Source organism: Anser anser, assembly GCF_964211835.1.
Source record: "Anser anser genome assembly, chromosome: 3".
NCBI lineage: Eukaryota > Metazoa > Chordata > Aves > Anseriformes > Anatidae > Anser > Anser anser.
This window is the reverse complement of record NC_139722.1, coordinates 84,634,574-84,647,943: the sequence shown is the minus strand read 5'-3', so window position 1 is coordinate 84,647,943 and position 13,370 is coordinate 84,634,574. Positions and strand designations below refer to the sequence as shown.

Here is a 13,370-nt window from a genome sequence, read left to right as displayed (position 1 = left end):
TGGGTTAAAAAAAAAAAGTGGAGTATATGTGGAACAGAGGAGGGTGTGCACAGTTATATATTTTTAATTCTTTCAGAAAATCAGGCCAAAGAAATCATACTTCTCATATCTTTAGTTGCTGCTTTACTCAGTTTGCCAATTCTAGAATGGAGTATGTGGGAGTTCTTAGAACTTCTGCTTGGTTCACCTTAAATGATACCTGTTACACATGCTGAATTGCAGTATTTCTATCAATATGTAGACCTAAAAATTAGTTTCTGTTGCATATGTACTATGTAAATCTGAGTATGATGTTCTTCCTTCCCTTGTTCACGTATTATGGCATATTTATTTAGCATTTCTTTACATTTGCTTTTACTTTTCAAAAGGATTAATAGTGTGAATATGAGCACTTGCGCTCTGGCTAGCTTTACTATAATGAAATTGTGCTATAAGCTACTCTTTTATTATTTAGGCCTACATGGAAAAAATAAAACCAATGGTAAGAGATGGTGTCTATTTCATGTATGAAGCTTTACATGGACCACCAAAGAAGATCTTAGTAGAAGGTGCAAATGCAGCACTGCTGGACATAGATTTTGGTAGGTTTAAACTTAATGAGACACAGGTTGGTATATATTTATATTGTGAAAGAATTCAATATAAGCTCTTCTGTGCATAGCTGTTCTTACGGAAGAATTGTTTTCTATTCTGGAAGAACAGTACCATCTTTAATTAGCAATGTTTTTAACTACATACTTTCAAAAAGCTTAAGATTCTCCCAAGATCAAGCTTTTGAATGACAGTAAGGATTAGGTGATTAAATTTCTTAAATAGAGTGGAACTATTACTTCAGTGTATACAAATTTCACGTGGAGTAGCTCACAGTTGTATACATCTTGGGAAAACACTTGAGAAGGAGGGTGGAAAGCTTTTTAATACTCCATAGGAGAGAGGCTAAGTATATGCACAAAATACTTACTGACTTTTGAAGAGTCATACTGCATTTTTCAACTCTGTTTAACAATGCTTCACTGATTTACAACACAAAGAACAAACCAGGAATCTGGATTGTTGCTGGGGTAAGACTGAAAAGGTTATCCCAAACAATTTGAAATTATAAGTGGTAATTAGCACTGTAATTTTGCTAATAGAATGAGAAGCTTCTTGATAGAAACACCTTTTGTATTGTGAGATTACTGTATTTGTTACCATATTGTAAGGACAGACATTATTCTACCTTTATGTAGGCATAAACAACCTATATTATAGGCTCCTGCATTTTGTCACATTTTTGTTCAGTCTCACTAGCATGCAACTGCATCATTTTTCTTCTTACAAAGATGATTATGCCTGAGATAAAAGCCTGTAAGCAGTAATGTCAAATGAGTATAAAATTGGCATGGGCTCTGTGTTCAACTGATTGGAGTTCTGATACTGGGCACTTTCAAACAAAACAAGTTTGAAAAATCTTTTTTATACTTTAAGAGGAAGATTTATCTAAGAATAGCCCTTACAAATGTAAGCACAAAGTTTTCCCATGATAATCTGAATACTGGAAGAAAGTTCCGTTTTTAGAAAGTCAGAAGAAAGAAGCCTTCAAATAGGCTTTTACAGGAAAGTGTTTGTTGCAAAACAGGTATTTGCAATAAACTCTAGGGTTTTTTTTTTTTTTTTTAAGAAGAATTTTGGTTTTCATATAAGCACAGGAAATGCAGATCATGTCTGAAAATCATCAGGTATGTCTGTAATATTGACAGATCTCTGTGTCGCTTAGATTTTTTTTCCTGCCCATGCTGTGAGGAACGGATTGATAGAAAAATCTGTTCTCTTTTAGGTAGATACTGTAAGCTGGTTGGACACTTAGGTTGACAACAGGCAAGTCCTGTTCAAAAGATTTGACAATACCAAATTTGATTCAGTGTTCTGAAAGAGGCTATTTTCTGTGCCTTGTTGCAGATACATATAAATTCTGTTCTGATGCAGAAGTAAATTTTATTAGTGTGTGTGTCTGTGGGCACTGAAGATGGTTAAGTCTTGCATTCCATGCTGCTTCTCTAGAGTGTGTAACGAGGCTTGTACACATCTCCCTGACTGTGCATCTGGTTTTCTGTCTTTTTAAATAGTGAATGAGGGTAAACCACTGTCAGTTCACCTTGCGGGGAGCTGAAAATAAGTAAGAGCTATCTCATTGACTGCATTTGTGACATCCCCTAGCTATACTACCTGCTACTGAAGAGAAACTCAGCTGTGCTGTCACAAAGATGATAAGGACTTAGTGCTTGCAAACGGCACTTACATATGTAACATGTTACACAGGTAAACCTGTGTCTTTCTCTAGAGATTTGAGTTAAGCAAAAAAGCCATAGATAACTTTGCCAAGTCTGCAAAATCTCACTGAACAGTCTTTAATTGCTTCCATTTTCTGTCCTGCTGTATTTTTGTCTTGGCTGTCATTCTCTTACCCATCTCTTGACTCCTACACCAAAAAATAAAAATATGAAGCACAAGGTGGAAAACTCTCACTTGTAGTTACTGTGTGGCTGAAACATTTGTTCGATTCAAATCAACTAAAGATTAGTATACTGTTTCATCTTCCATTGTTTAACAAAAAAAAAAAGGTGCAAAACTGTTAAAGATTTTATAGGAAGTTCAGCTATCTTTGATGTCCAGGCTGCTCTTTAAGTGAGGGCTGAATATTTAACCAGAGACAAACTCTCATAATTGGTGAACTAGGTTATATTGTAGGATTTGTGGTGTGTGTGTGTTTTTTTTTTTTTATGTGTGTCTTTTGTTAATTTTTTTTGAACTTCAGTTGTGGCAATCAATTTTTTCAATTAATTTGGTAAGCAAAATTCTACATTTTCCGAAATTATTTTCTAAACGTCTACACTGACATTTCTTTGTGATTTCTTATTGTTATATTATATTGACCAGTTTGTAGAACTCATTATTTTTCCTCCAAAAATAGAAAATGCTAAATCCATATTTTCTAATTTCCCAATATAATTTTCTTAAGGGTCTCACTCCAAATTTTTATATTGTTCTGTCAGTGAATGTATTTTGTATAATATGAGGTATGGTTTCCTGGTGTCTCATTCAAATTCTTGACTGGTATGGTCATTTGGAATTGTTACGTCGTCAAGTTTTGCAGGTGAAGTGGTAAGATTTCTATTGATTTAGTAAAGAAGGATCAGACATTGTACGTAAGATCTAGGAGCTTATTAAATCTGTTACCTCAAAATACAATTATTGTGTAGTTGGTTTTGGTTTTTAGTGTTATAATACCTAGGTAAGTGCAATTTAGTAGTGATCCTTACCAGGTTAGATTTTTTTTTTTAGTAGTTTTTAAAGCTGATTTTAAAAAGTGATTTTAACACATCCCCTTCCCCCCATTTTTTCTTCATAGGCACGTATCCTTTCGTGACTTCATCAAACTGCACAGTTGGTGGTGTTTGCACAGGTCTGGGCATGCCACCACAGAACGTCGGGGAAGTGTACGGAGTTGTGAAAGCATATACAACTAGAGTTGGAATTGGTGCCTTTCCTACAGAACAAAATAATGTGAGCATTATCTGCCCTAGGTGTGACCTGTAACTGGGTGAAATAACTTGGTGTGTTTGTCTTACGTTAAATTAAGTACGGCTGGTTAAATGCGAGTAGAAGACAATGTGTTGTGATATCTCATTCTTCCGATCATATTATTTGTTTATTCCTGCTCATTGTCATCATGGCTAAGATTCCTACACGTCTCCACCAGCAAGTAAAGTAATTTCCATGTTATTTGTGGTATAAGAGTAGCCTTAATTGCAAAAAAAACGTATCATAGCTTTGTTCAGTTTCTGGACATGGCAGAAAGTGTTCAGGCAATGAGCTGTGTTTTTTGAGAATATTATCAAAGAAGGAGTCCAGTCTCCGAAGTTTCTTCACTGTGAGGGTGGTGAGGCCCTGGCACAGGCTGCCCAGAGAAGCTGTGGGTGCCCCATCCCTGGGGGTGTTCAAGGCCAGGCTGGATGGGGCTTTGGGCAGCCTGGTCTGGTGGGAGAAGTCCTGGCCCATAGCAGGGGGTTGGAATTGGATGAGCTTCCAACCCAAACCATACAACGATTCTGTCATTTTAAACTGAGTTTACAGGACTGCCAAATCTGATTATCAGCTTCTCAGATCTCCCTGTGGAATAGAAGGCTAAAGCAGGAACAAATTTTGAGAGACTTGCTCAGGTAGCATTCTCTTGAACTGGAAATAGAATTTTGTTTTTCTGTTTTCATCTCTATAGACAATGTTGTGAAAAATAGGGGGAAGAAGTTTTAAAGTAATTAACAGTATTGTAAAATGGTGTTAAAATACATGATGCAGATGTGTACTTAATGCAAATGAAAAAAGGCTCACATGATAGTACTATTCTTTGCTAGGAAATTGGAGAATTGCTGCAAATGCGAGGTAAAGAGTATGGTGTTACCACTGGTAGAAAGAGAAGATGTGGCTGGCTGGACCTTGTGCTACTCCGATATGCCTACATGATTAATGGATTTACTGCGTAAGTTATTTTCTCAGCTTTGCTGGCAACTTGACATAGAATCATGATACGCTACAGATTAAATTACATATGTAGTAGTAAGCAACATTCAGACTGTTAGTACTGATTTATTGTTTTGATATTTTCATAAATTAACTATCCCTTATTTTTCTCAGTAGTAAATGTTTTTGTATCATATGTTTTCATATCAATTTTTTTCTATTATATTGTAGAAGTGCTTACATCTCATAGTATTTGATTCTTCAAGCTGTGCTATTCTCTTTGCCATCCTACCAAACCAAATCAAATGCACCACAAGGGCCTTAAAATATATTATAGTTTGTGGGGTTCTTAGTTAATTTTCAAAGAAAGACAGCTGGAACCTATTGGTATCTTTAGCAGTGTGTGTAAGTGTAGAAAACATGTATACAACTTGGGATTTTCATTAAAATGAAAAATGGGTATGTGAAACAAAATTGGTATAAAATTCTGGTAGATCAACTTGTATAAACACATGCTTTACTTAAATTGTCCTGCTTTTCTTGTCCCTTGTGCTTTGCATTTAAAATAGTATGCTTTGGTTATGAAACTGGATATTTACAGAGACAGTACTTCCTTATTTCGTTGTCTTCACTATAAGGACAGAAACATTTGGCAGAGGACAAGAACAGACAGCAACAGGCATCATGCTATGTAACCACGTCAAATGAATGGGCATAAAGTATCTTGGCAGCACTCTGTCCAGTTAAAATTCTACCACTTAAAACTATAGACCAATTATTTTAATTGAAGAATACTTGTCGTTTGAATTTTGCCCTTTTCTAGTATTAGATCTAAGTACACAACAAAAAGGCTGTTTTTTTTTTTGTCACAAAATAAATGGAACAGTGTCATAGAGGCTATTTCTCTAAGGAAAGATGATTAATTGTAGTATATGCAAAGTGCAGGAATCATTTTTTTTCCTGTATCTTTAAAATATGATCAAAGTTGAGTTGTTAAAAACATGTTTAAACGAAGTAATGTTTCTTTACAGATTGGCTCTTACCAAATTGGATATCTTGGATGTATTTCCAGAAATCAAAGTTGGTGTTGCATACAAACTAGATGGTGAAATCATACCTCATTTTCCTGGTAAGACTACTTGTTTAACAATTTTAAATTTTGGTGAAGTGTAATCTGATACTTAAATCCATTTGAATTTTTCTTGTAAAATGTATGACAGGAATTTGTCACTTCAGCACCAAGCCATTAATGTCTTCTGAGATGCACTCTGTGCCACACCTGTACCCCAGTGTCATTTGTTTACTAGAAAGGTGCAAAATGCTATCTAAAGCTTGACTCCTTAAATGTAAATGTTATCTGCTTTATCCCTTTATTTTAATACAGCATGCGTTACCTTCAAGCTAAATCCGAAGCTCTCGTTTTGTACTCTATAGCCAGTGTCTTATTCTCAGTACTGTGTTCACCACATTTTCTTGCGGGACACGTCTTCATTTAGGTGTGCAGTGAACCAGATGAGGAAACTAATGCGCTTGAAAAGCCAGACTTCTCTGTGTTTGTGTTATTTTTCTAACAATTCAGTTCCCTTTAACGGATCACAGGGCAGCCAAATGCCAGACACACCTGCACCATGGAAAAGAGGGGGGAGAAGGTGCAGGGAGGAAATGAGCAGTTGACATAGGAGAAAGCAAGACTGTATCTTCTAATGCAGGACCAACCTACATCAGCTTAGCGTGATGGAAACAATAGCTCCTCTCTAAGGAGGACAGTGGTCAAAATGTATCTGGCAGTTGAAGTATTCAAAGTACTGTTTTCACGGATAACACGTCTTTTTCAGTTTGTTGTAGAGATACTCCGGGAAAAAAAAAAGAACATCGAGTACTAAGGATTGGGCTTTCTGATTTTCTGATGTGCGCATAGACATGTTTTCATTCCACTTACTACTTCAGGGTTTGAGGCTGGTCACAGGTTATGATGTTTTATATGATAGCATCAGCAGAGAATTTTTTGTGGGTGATATCAAATGTAGTAATCAAATACAACTCACATCAGGGTTTATGGAGTATTCAGATGTAATTATGTACAAAGGTATAAGTGTGATCTGTCAGTAGTCATTGAAATCAGCAGGTCTGTTGGGAGAAATTCGTAACTCTCTTTTTTCCACGTGCTTGGGGGAATTCTCGGATTGATTAACCCTCCAGTATCTTCAAGCTAAAGTGTCAGCTACAGTGTGAATGCATGTTGAGTAACGTGGCATGCACTGTTATTCAGGAAGTTTAGTGCTCATTTGCACTAAACCAAGGAGTGCTTTTCTACTTTTAAAACTCAAGTATTGCTTGTTTGATATCCTTTTCAAAATACTAAGGACGTCTGTGTACTTTAAATACCCTTTGAACATAATGAACAATGCATGTTTGAACTGAGGACTACTCAGCAAGTACTTTGTAGCCCTGTCGTCTAACCTGAGGGTTGTTTGCACTGTCTTGTGCTCAAGCCAGGGAGACATCCTCTGGTAGTCCATCATTAAAGATGATGTAAATAGGTGTCCGTGTTTCCCAGTGCTAAAACTTAACTGAATGATTTATTTTTTTTCCCCACTCATTGCATCCCAAATGGGACCAGAATCTTGTTAAGGCTCCTGAGGACAGACTTTGCTCCCTTAATGTGCCCAGGTAAAAGGAAGCTGACCTTTGGTCATTGCAGCACAACATGGCTCAGCTGCCTAATAATGTTTTTATTTATTAACTGTTAAGAATTCTGGTAGAAATGTAGTAGAAGCTGTTGTCTTTGCTGTTGATACATTGTCTTCCATAAGTGGCAGGAAGGAGTTTGAGCTGATCTATTAAACTGGAAGATACTATCTCTCACAGTGCCTCAGTGTGTTCCACATCTCTTTGCTGTGCTTCTCAACATTTGGCTGTGTTTTCAGCACATACACTGCAGGTTACTTGTTATCCCTGCCCCTGTCATAAAAAAGCAAAAGGAAACTTCCTTTACCCTTTGTTTTACAGGCTCTTAGAGAGGGGTTTATTTCTTAACTTGCCACTTTAACTATTTGAATTTAATTTAAAAAAATTCTAGACTGGGAACCTTTTCACTAGCAGGCTGTTTCTCTCCCTGTTCCTTCCCTACCTCCCACTTTCTTGGAGATGTTATTGACTTACCCTTCTTCTGAAATGACTGTCTGTAAATTAGAAGCACACAGTACGCAGCATCTCAGGAAAATCATGCCATATTTCATATATTGTTCCTTTTTCTTGCTGCCTCTGAGAATCATAGGAATCTTGCTCAGTTTTTCAGCTTAGTTTTCTGTGGACACTTCATAATCTGGTAAGAAAGAGCTAAACATGCTTTGTAAATTTACAGCTCACCTCAGGTGGTAACACTGAGGCTTTAGTCTTTTGCTGTGGAGCTGGCCACTTCATTCTCATGTGCTCATGGAAGAAAGATGGAAAGATACAACCTCTTGCTCAGGAGACTGAAACCACAGGTTCTTAGAAGGTTGCAAGAGTATTTCTGAGTAACTTTACTTCATGCCTGCCTTTTTTTTTTTCCTTGTGCTCTTTTCCTGGGCATTTAGTGTTGATTACAGAGCCAGGACACTGTAGTAGATGGATCTTTGGTCTGACCTATGTAACTGTTTGTTCGGTTTCTGGAAGTCTTGTAAGCTGAGATCACTTACTTTGATGCCGAGACCCCAAATTCCAGCTATTCTTTTTGAGTTGGAAGTAATATCACACCCCTCTTTCTCTAAATTCTAGTACCAGACTACCAGATGTCATTATATCTGCTCTCTCCATTATCCAATTCAGCTCTTAATAAGCGATGTTTCAGAGAGCCTGAAAGATAAATCCCCTCAGGGAAGAGCTCAGAGAAATCTAGATGGTTACTGTATCTGTTCCTACAGGGAGCTCACTTTATGGCTTATCTTTACCACATATCTTCTGTTAACACACCTGCTGGAGCAAGATGAGAGAATCGTGTGAAACATCAGGAAATTTCACATCTTTTTCTACCTTTTTTTCGGGGAAGTAAGGAATTGAACAAAGAGTAATGGAAGTCTGTAGGCAAGATTAGACTATTCAGTTCTAAGTGCTTTCAGCTTTCTCCCAGTTATCATCATTAGAGGGGCTTCAGAGTAAAACCAAGATGTCTGTAGACTTTCAAGGTTAGGTGTTTGGTCACTGTGTGTTCCTTAGAGGAAGACTGACATCTTATTCTGGATCATCTGCAATGTCTGGAAATTAGTTTGTGGTTTTGCACTCTGAATATAGGTATTTTATAATTTACCTGAGCAGCAGACAGCAGCTCAGTTGTTACTACTGGTGACATAAAAGAAAGTGCTTGTTCTTGGCTTCTGCAACCCAACATTCTTAATATTCCTGCCTGCTTGTCAGGGCTGACCTTATTACAGCAAGTATTGACTCAGAACCATTTGCCTTAACCTGTAAACACCTTGGTCCAAAAATTGTGCACTTCTTCACTGTTGTTGGCTCCAAAGTCAGTAGAACATAGCCCTCTTTCACCCGTACTCAAAATGTCTAGCTCATAAAGGCTGTGTTTATGACATCCCTACTGTTGAGCTCTTACCTGCACCAGGACAAATAGTTCAATGTGCTGAGCCTGAGCTTGTTGGCTAAACACACACTCGGGAGGATTAGCTATGATCTCTATTTGCACCTTTATTGTGCCTTTTGTACCTCAGACACCTTCCCAGATGAACTGGATGTCTTCTGTCTTTGTAGCAGTGACTTGATTGGGTATCTGAGACATGGAGCCTATGTAACATTAATTACAATGCCTTTGGTAAAACACCGTTGTCTTCAGGAAGGCGAGAATGCCCAGTAGCCTCCATTTTTTGTTGAAATATTTTTACTGTCTTTGGGTTTAAGGTTTTTATTTTGCTGCCCAATGTCATTCCAAGATTAATGTTCAGAAAATTAATGGAATGATTCGATTCCAGAGCAATGTATTCTTCCAGTGCTTGAGATCATCACAGGATTCAGAATTGATGGACATCATTATAGCAGGTTATTAAATAAAGGGCAAAATAGAATAGAGTCATTGCTTCTATTCTGAGAAGTAACTGGAACAGCTACTGTTCGTACATCACGTGTGACTCCACCTTCAGGTCACAGAGCTGACCTGATAGACAAAATCTGACCCCTGCGCTGTTGACTGTCATGGTAGACACTAAAAACTGTCTTTAATATAGGATGATACTCATTCTATGTCTGATCAAGGTAAATGCTTCAGGCTCTGCCATAGGAAGAGGGCTGGTAATGTTGTATACTGTGTCGGCAAACTGCCTTCCTTGCAGTATTCTATAGCTGAGGCCCTTAAGAGCTTAGCTGGCTGCAGACAAACAAAAGTCTGTTGCAGAGTTTTGGGGCAAAGGCTCTGTGGGCATGACAATTTTATTATGTATAAACAGTACATGCTATGTACTCGTGACGTGCTATGACTCCGTTTAATAAAAAGAACACTCCAATGCAATTGTAAAATATATTTTACCTGTGTAGTACTTACCAGCTGGTACATAATTTTCATTTCACATCATCCAAATTCCTTCACAAAGGGAGGGTTGGATCGTGGTATTTGTATAGCAAAAAGAATCAATATTTTAAAGAATTAAACTTCCTGAAAAGTACTCACAGTCACACAGATATATTTTGCTTAAACCACAAACTGTACAAGAATTCCTAAAGTCTAAGTCCTGATAGTTGCTTGGGTTTAATTTCTCCACTTATATTAAGAAAAAGGTACAAGTTAGCACCTTTGGTGCTGGTATTGTCTTCTGAGAAAATCTGTTTGTATAAGAAAAAAACAAAAAGCTTATAGCTGTGTTTAGTGGTAGAAAATATATAAACTTTGTGGATGTATCTTGTTTCTGTTTGATTTTCAGCCAACCAGGAAGTCTTAAATAAAGTAGAGGTTCGGTATGAGACACTCCCAGGATGGGATACAGACATATCAAATGCAAGGACATTTGATGAGCTGCCTGTAAATGCACAAAACTATGTTCGCTTTATAGAAATGGAATTGGGTGTTCCTGGTAAGTAAAGATTTTTTTCAGCTCCATAAAACTTGTCTCTCATGCACTCTGCCTTAATGAACATGCAAAATATCGAAAATCGGTTTGTATCTACAGTTATTCTGATGCACCTGGTGATACTTTTAATTACTGTTTTACTTCTTTTTATTTATCTGTTTGGCTGTTGTTTTAATATGCATGCTTTCTTTGGCTTACTCTGTAGCTCTTTTTTAACTGAGACTTTTAGAGATTGCTTAAGAAACTGTTTTTTGGATTGGGTATAGTAGGGGTTTAGTTCTGCTGCCATTATAAAGTCAGTGAGACCACTGGTATGCTAATGTGATGTTAAATATAGAAAAAGGTCCTAAGATAACAATTGCTCATTGCTCTTAAGTTTCCTAATAAACCTGGTCTTGTGATTCCATCCAAAGCCGGGAGAAGGAGGTGAGGCAGACCTTTACTTCTTTGTCAGTTTCTGTGTCTTTTTTCCTATGAACTGGAAGACACACTTTTTTTTTTTATAATGTGAGCCTGAGACTGTTCTAAGTTACCTGTGAATTCCTACTTTAAGAAGAGTAGACAAAATTATCGTTTCTTACCCTACTAATAGTATAATATTTTTCTTCATAGACTATAGTACTTATTTTCTTAAGTATTTAAGATCTTAAGTTTGTATCTTACCTTAAGATAAAGTCTGATCTTGCTTTGTATTACTTATAATAAGAGTTTGTTTTTCTCTTCTGCAGTTAAATGGATTGGAGTAGGGAAATCCAGGGAATCAATGATCCAGCTGTTTTAAAGATTTCAGATGCATGGAAGAAAGCACACTCCTCAAAAGACTGCTCATTCTTAAATGCATTGGTAGCCCGCAAAGCAAAGATGTTGGAAAGATAGATTTTTTTTTTTGCATGGAAAGAAATGCTAGAGTTGATACCCCTAAATCAATTGCTACTCCTGAGAGAGACTTTAACATGAAACCGTGTCTGTTCTTATTCAGCTGCAAATTCAAGGACATTTGTTGTCATTTGTTGTTCAAGGTGCCATCAGATTTTTTTTCTATACCTAATATTTACTTCATAATGTAATTCCTGTTTGAAAATCTAAGGTATCATTACTTTCATGACTGTTTGTCTTTTGTTATCCTCTCTCTGCTTTTGGCGGTGTTACTTCCCTGAAATTCTAGACAGTAAAAATAATGCAGTTTTGCACAGATAGTTTTACATCCTCATTATTTGTATTCCTAAAGCTGTTGTATTCTTTATGGCTGCTCTTGTGAGTGATTAAAGAGAGGGATTCTGATTTTGTAATGCTATAAATGCTGTCTAAATTATTGTGTGATCTGTTTTTTTAAAAAAAGGTGTGATGCCAAGTTGTTAAGAATGTCCAGCTTTTTTAGCTGTATAGCACAGGAAACTTACTCTTTGTAACTCACAGAGGACACTCAAATGTTTACTGGAAAGTGTGCCCAGAAAGTTAGAAAATTGATATTGTAAAAAGTTCATTTGCGATTATTAAAGAACAGTTTTGATTTTGAGTTAAATGTTTTATAACGTTACTTTTTTTATTTTTTAATTTTAAAATCACTGCACTTCTCTACTTCCAAAGTGCATGTTTTAGGAAACTGTATACTTATAGTTAGGCTGTTGTAGTTTCAGCAAACTGAGCTTTTATTTGGTGAGAAGTCTAACATTTTGATGCCCTTTTAAATTCCTTTTTACATAACTAATAGAAGATCTTTCTCTGGAGAGCTAACAAAGCACAAACAATTTTGTAATTATAAATTGAAGATGCTTTAGAAATAACATGAAGAATATTCCGTGTATTTGCCTTAGATGTAGGAAAAATAAGTATTCACCTTATGACATTGACATATTTTGGTTCATTAGTGTTGTAAAACAATCCAGAATGATTTTTATTTATAACCATTACGATTTAATACAAAGAATCTGATTTTTTTTTTTGCAATAACCCATAATTACATATTCCTACTCCTGATTTTTTGACAATGACTTTGTTTCTATACATTTTATTGTGGTATTCGTGTGCTTCCTTTTCACTCCAAATAAAATTTACTTTTCCTAAAACCAAGTTTGTGTCAGGGTGAGGCAGGGCAGCTCAGTAGATTTCAGCTGTGCAGGTGAATGTAAGAAACTTTTAATGTAAAATAAAAGCAATCGGACCTTCCATGTTATGTCTTAGATTACCATGTTGTCTGAAGTTGGGTAGACATGTTGGATTATTGCTGCTTCTGCGGTGTTCAGCGCGATGCTTATATTCCCAGTTGGCATCAAATAGGATTGTCCATCACAAGCTGAGGAATAGGAGAGTTGGGCAAAATTACTGACATGTAGGGAGCATTTTCCTGTTAAATTGTTTGCACGTGACAGAGCAGTTAACAGTGTGTGTATTTTACTGGCCTGATGGGGAAAGAGGAGGATAACACAGAATGCTGGAAAATTGACAGATATGTTGAGAGACCCTTGTATTAGCACTGCATGCAAGGATCATTCCCCTCAGTAGTTTAAAAAACAAAATAAACAAAAAACAACAAACTTTTTTTTTTCTGGAAGGGGAGAGGATAGGGACCTAGGGGACCTAGTTTTGCTCTCAGCCTCACTGTTCAGGAGAAAACCATCACATGAATCCCTAGCTAAGGCAAATCAAAAATTTGAAATATGTGATGAGAGAAGGGTGATGAGAGAAGAACTGTTACACATAATTTACAAAGTTTATTTAGAAGGTTAAAAACCACAGTATTTTCTAGGAGATAGAGGGAATAAATCCTGAAGTGTGGACTATAGGTAATAATTACAAAGTGTTCTTGTCTTCTGTATAGCTGTA

General features: G+C 36.6%; 1 protein-coding gene across 2 annotated transcripts in view; it reads left to right on the top strand.

Moving 5' to 3' along the window:
• Window positions 1-12,617, top strand: part of ADSS2 (adenylosuccinate synthase 2) — a 36,511-nt gene extending 23,894 nt beyond the window's left edge. Inside the window, exons 8-13 of one of the 2 annotated variants that reach the window (XM_083832575.1) lie at window positions 455-581; window positions 3,389-3,543; window positions 4,392-4,516; window positions 5,529-5,626; window positions 10,401-10,550; window positions 11,276-12,617. In XM_083832575.1, coding sequence (XP_083688701.1) covers window positions 455-581; window positions 3,389-3,543; window positions 4,392-4,516; window positions 5,529-5,626; window positions 10,401-10,550; window positions 11,276-11,328 — 708 coding nt within the window. In that variant the 3' untranslated portion in view covers window positions 11,329-12,617. The remainder of the gene's footprint in view (window positions 1-454; window positions 582-3,388; window positions 3,544-4,391; window positions 4,517-5,528; window positions 5,627-10,400; window positions 10,551-11,275) is intronic. The other variant, XM_083832574.1, reaches the window with a different exon arrangement.
• The last annotated feature ends 753 nt before the right edge of the window (window positions 12,618-13,370 follow it).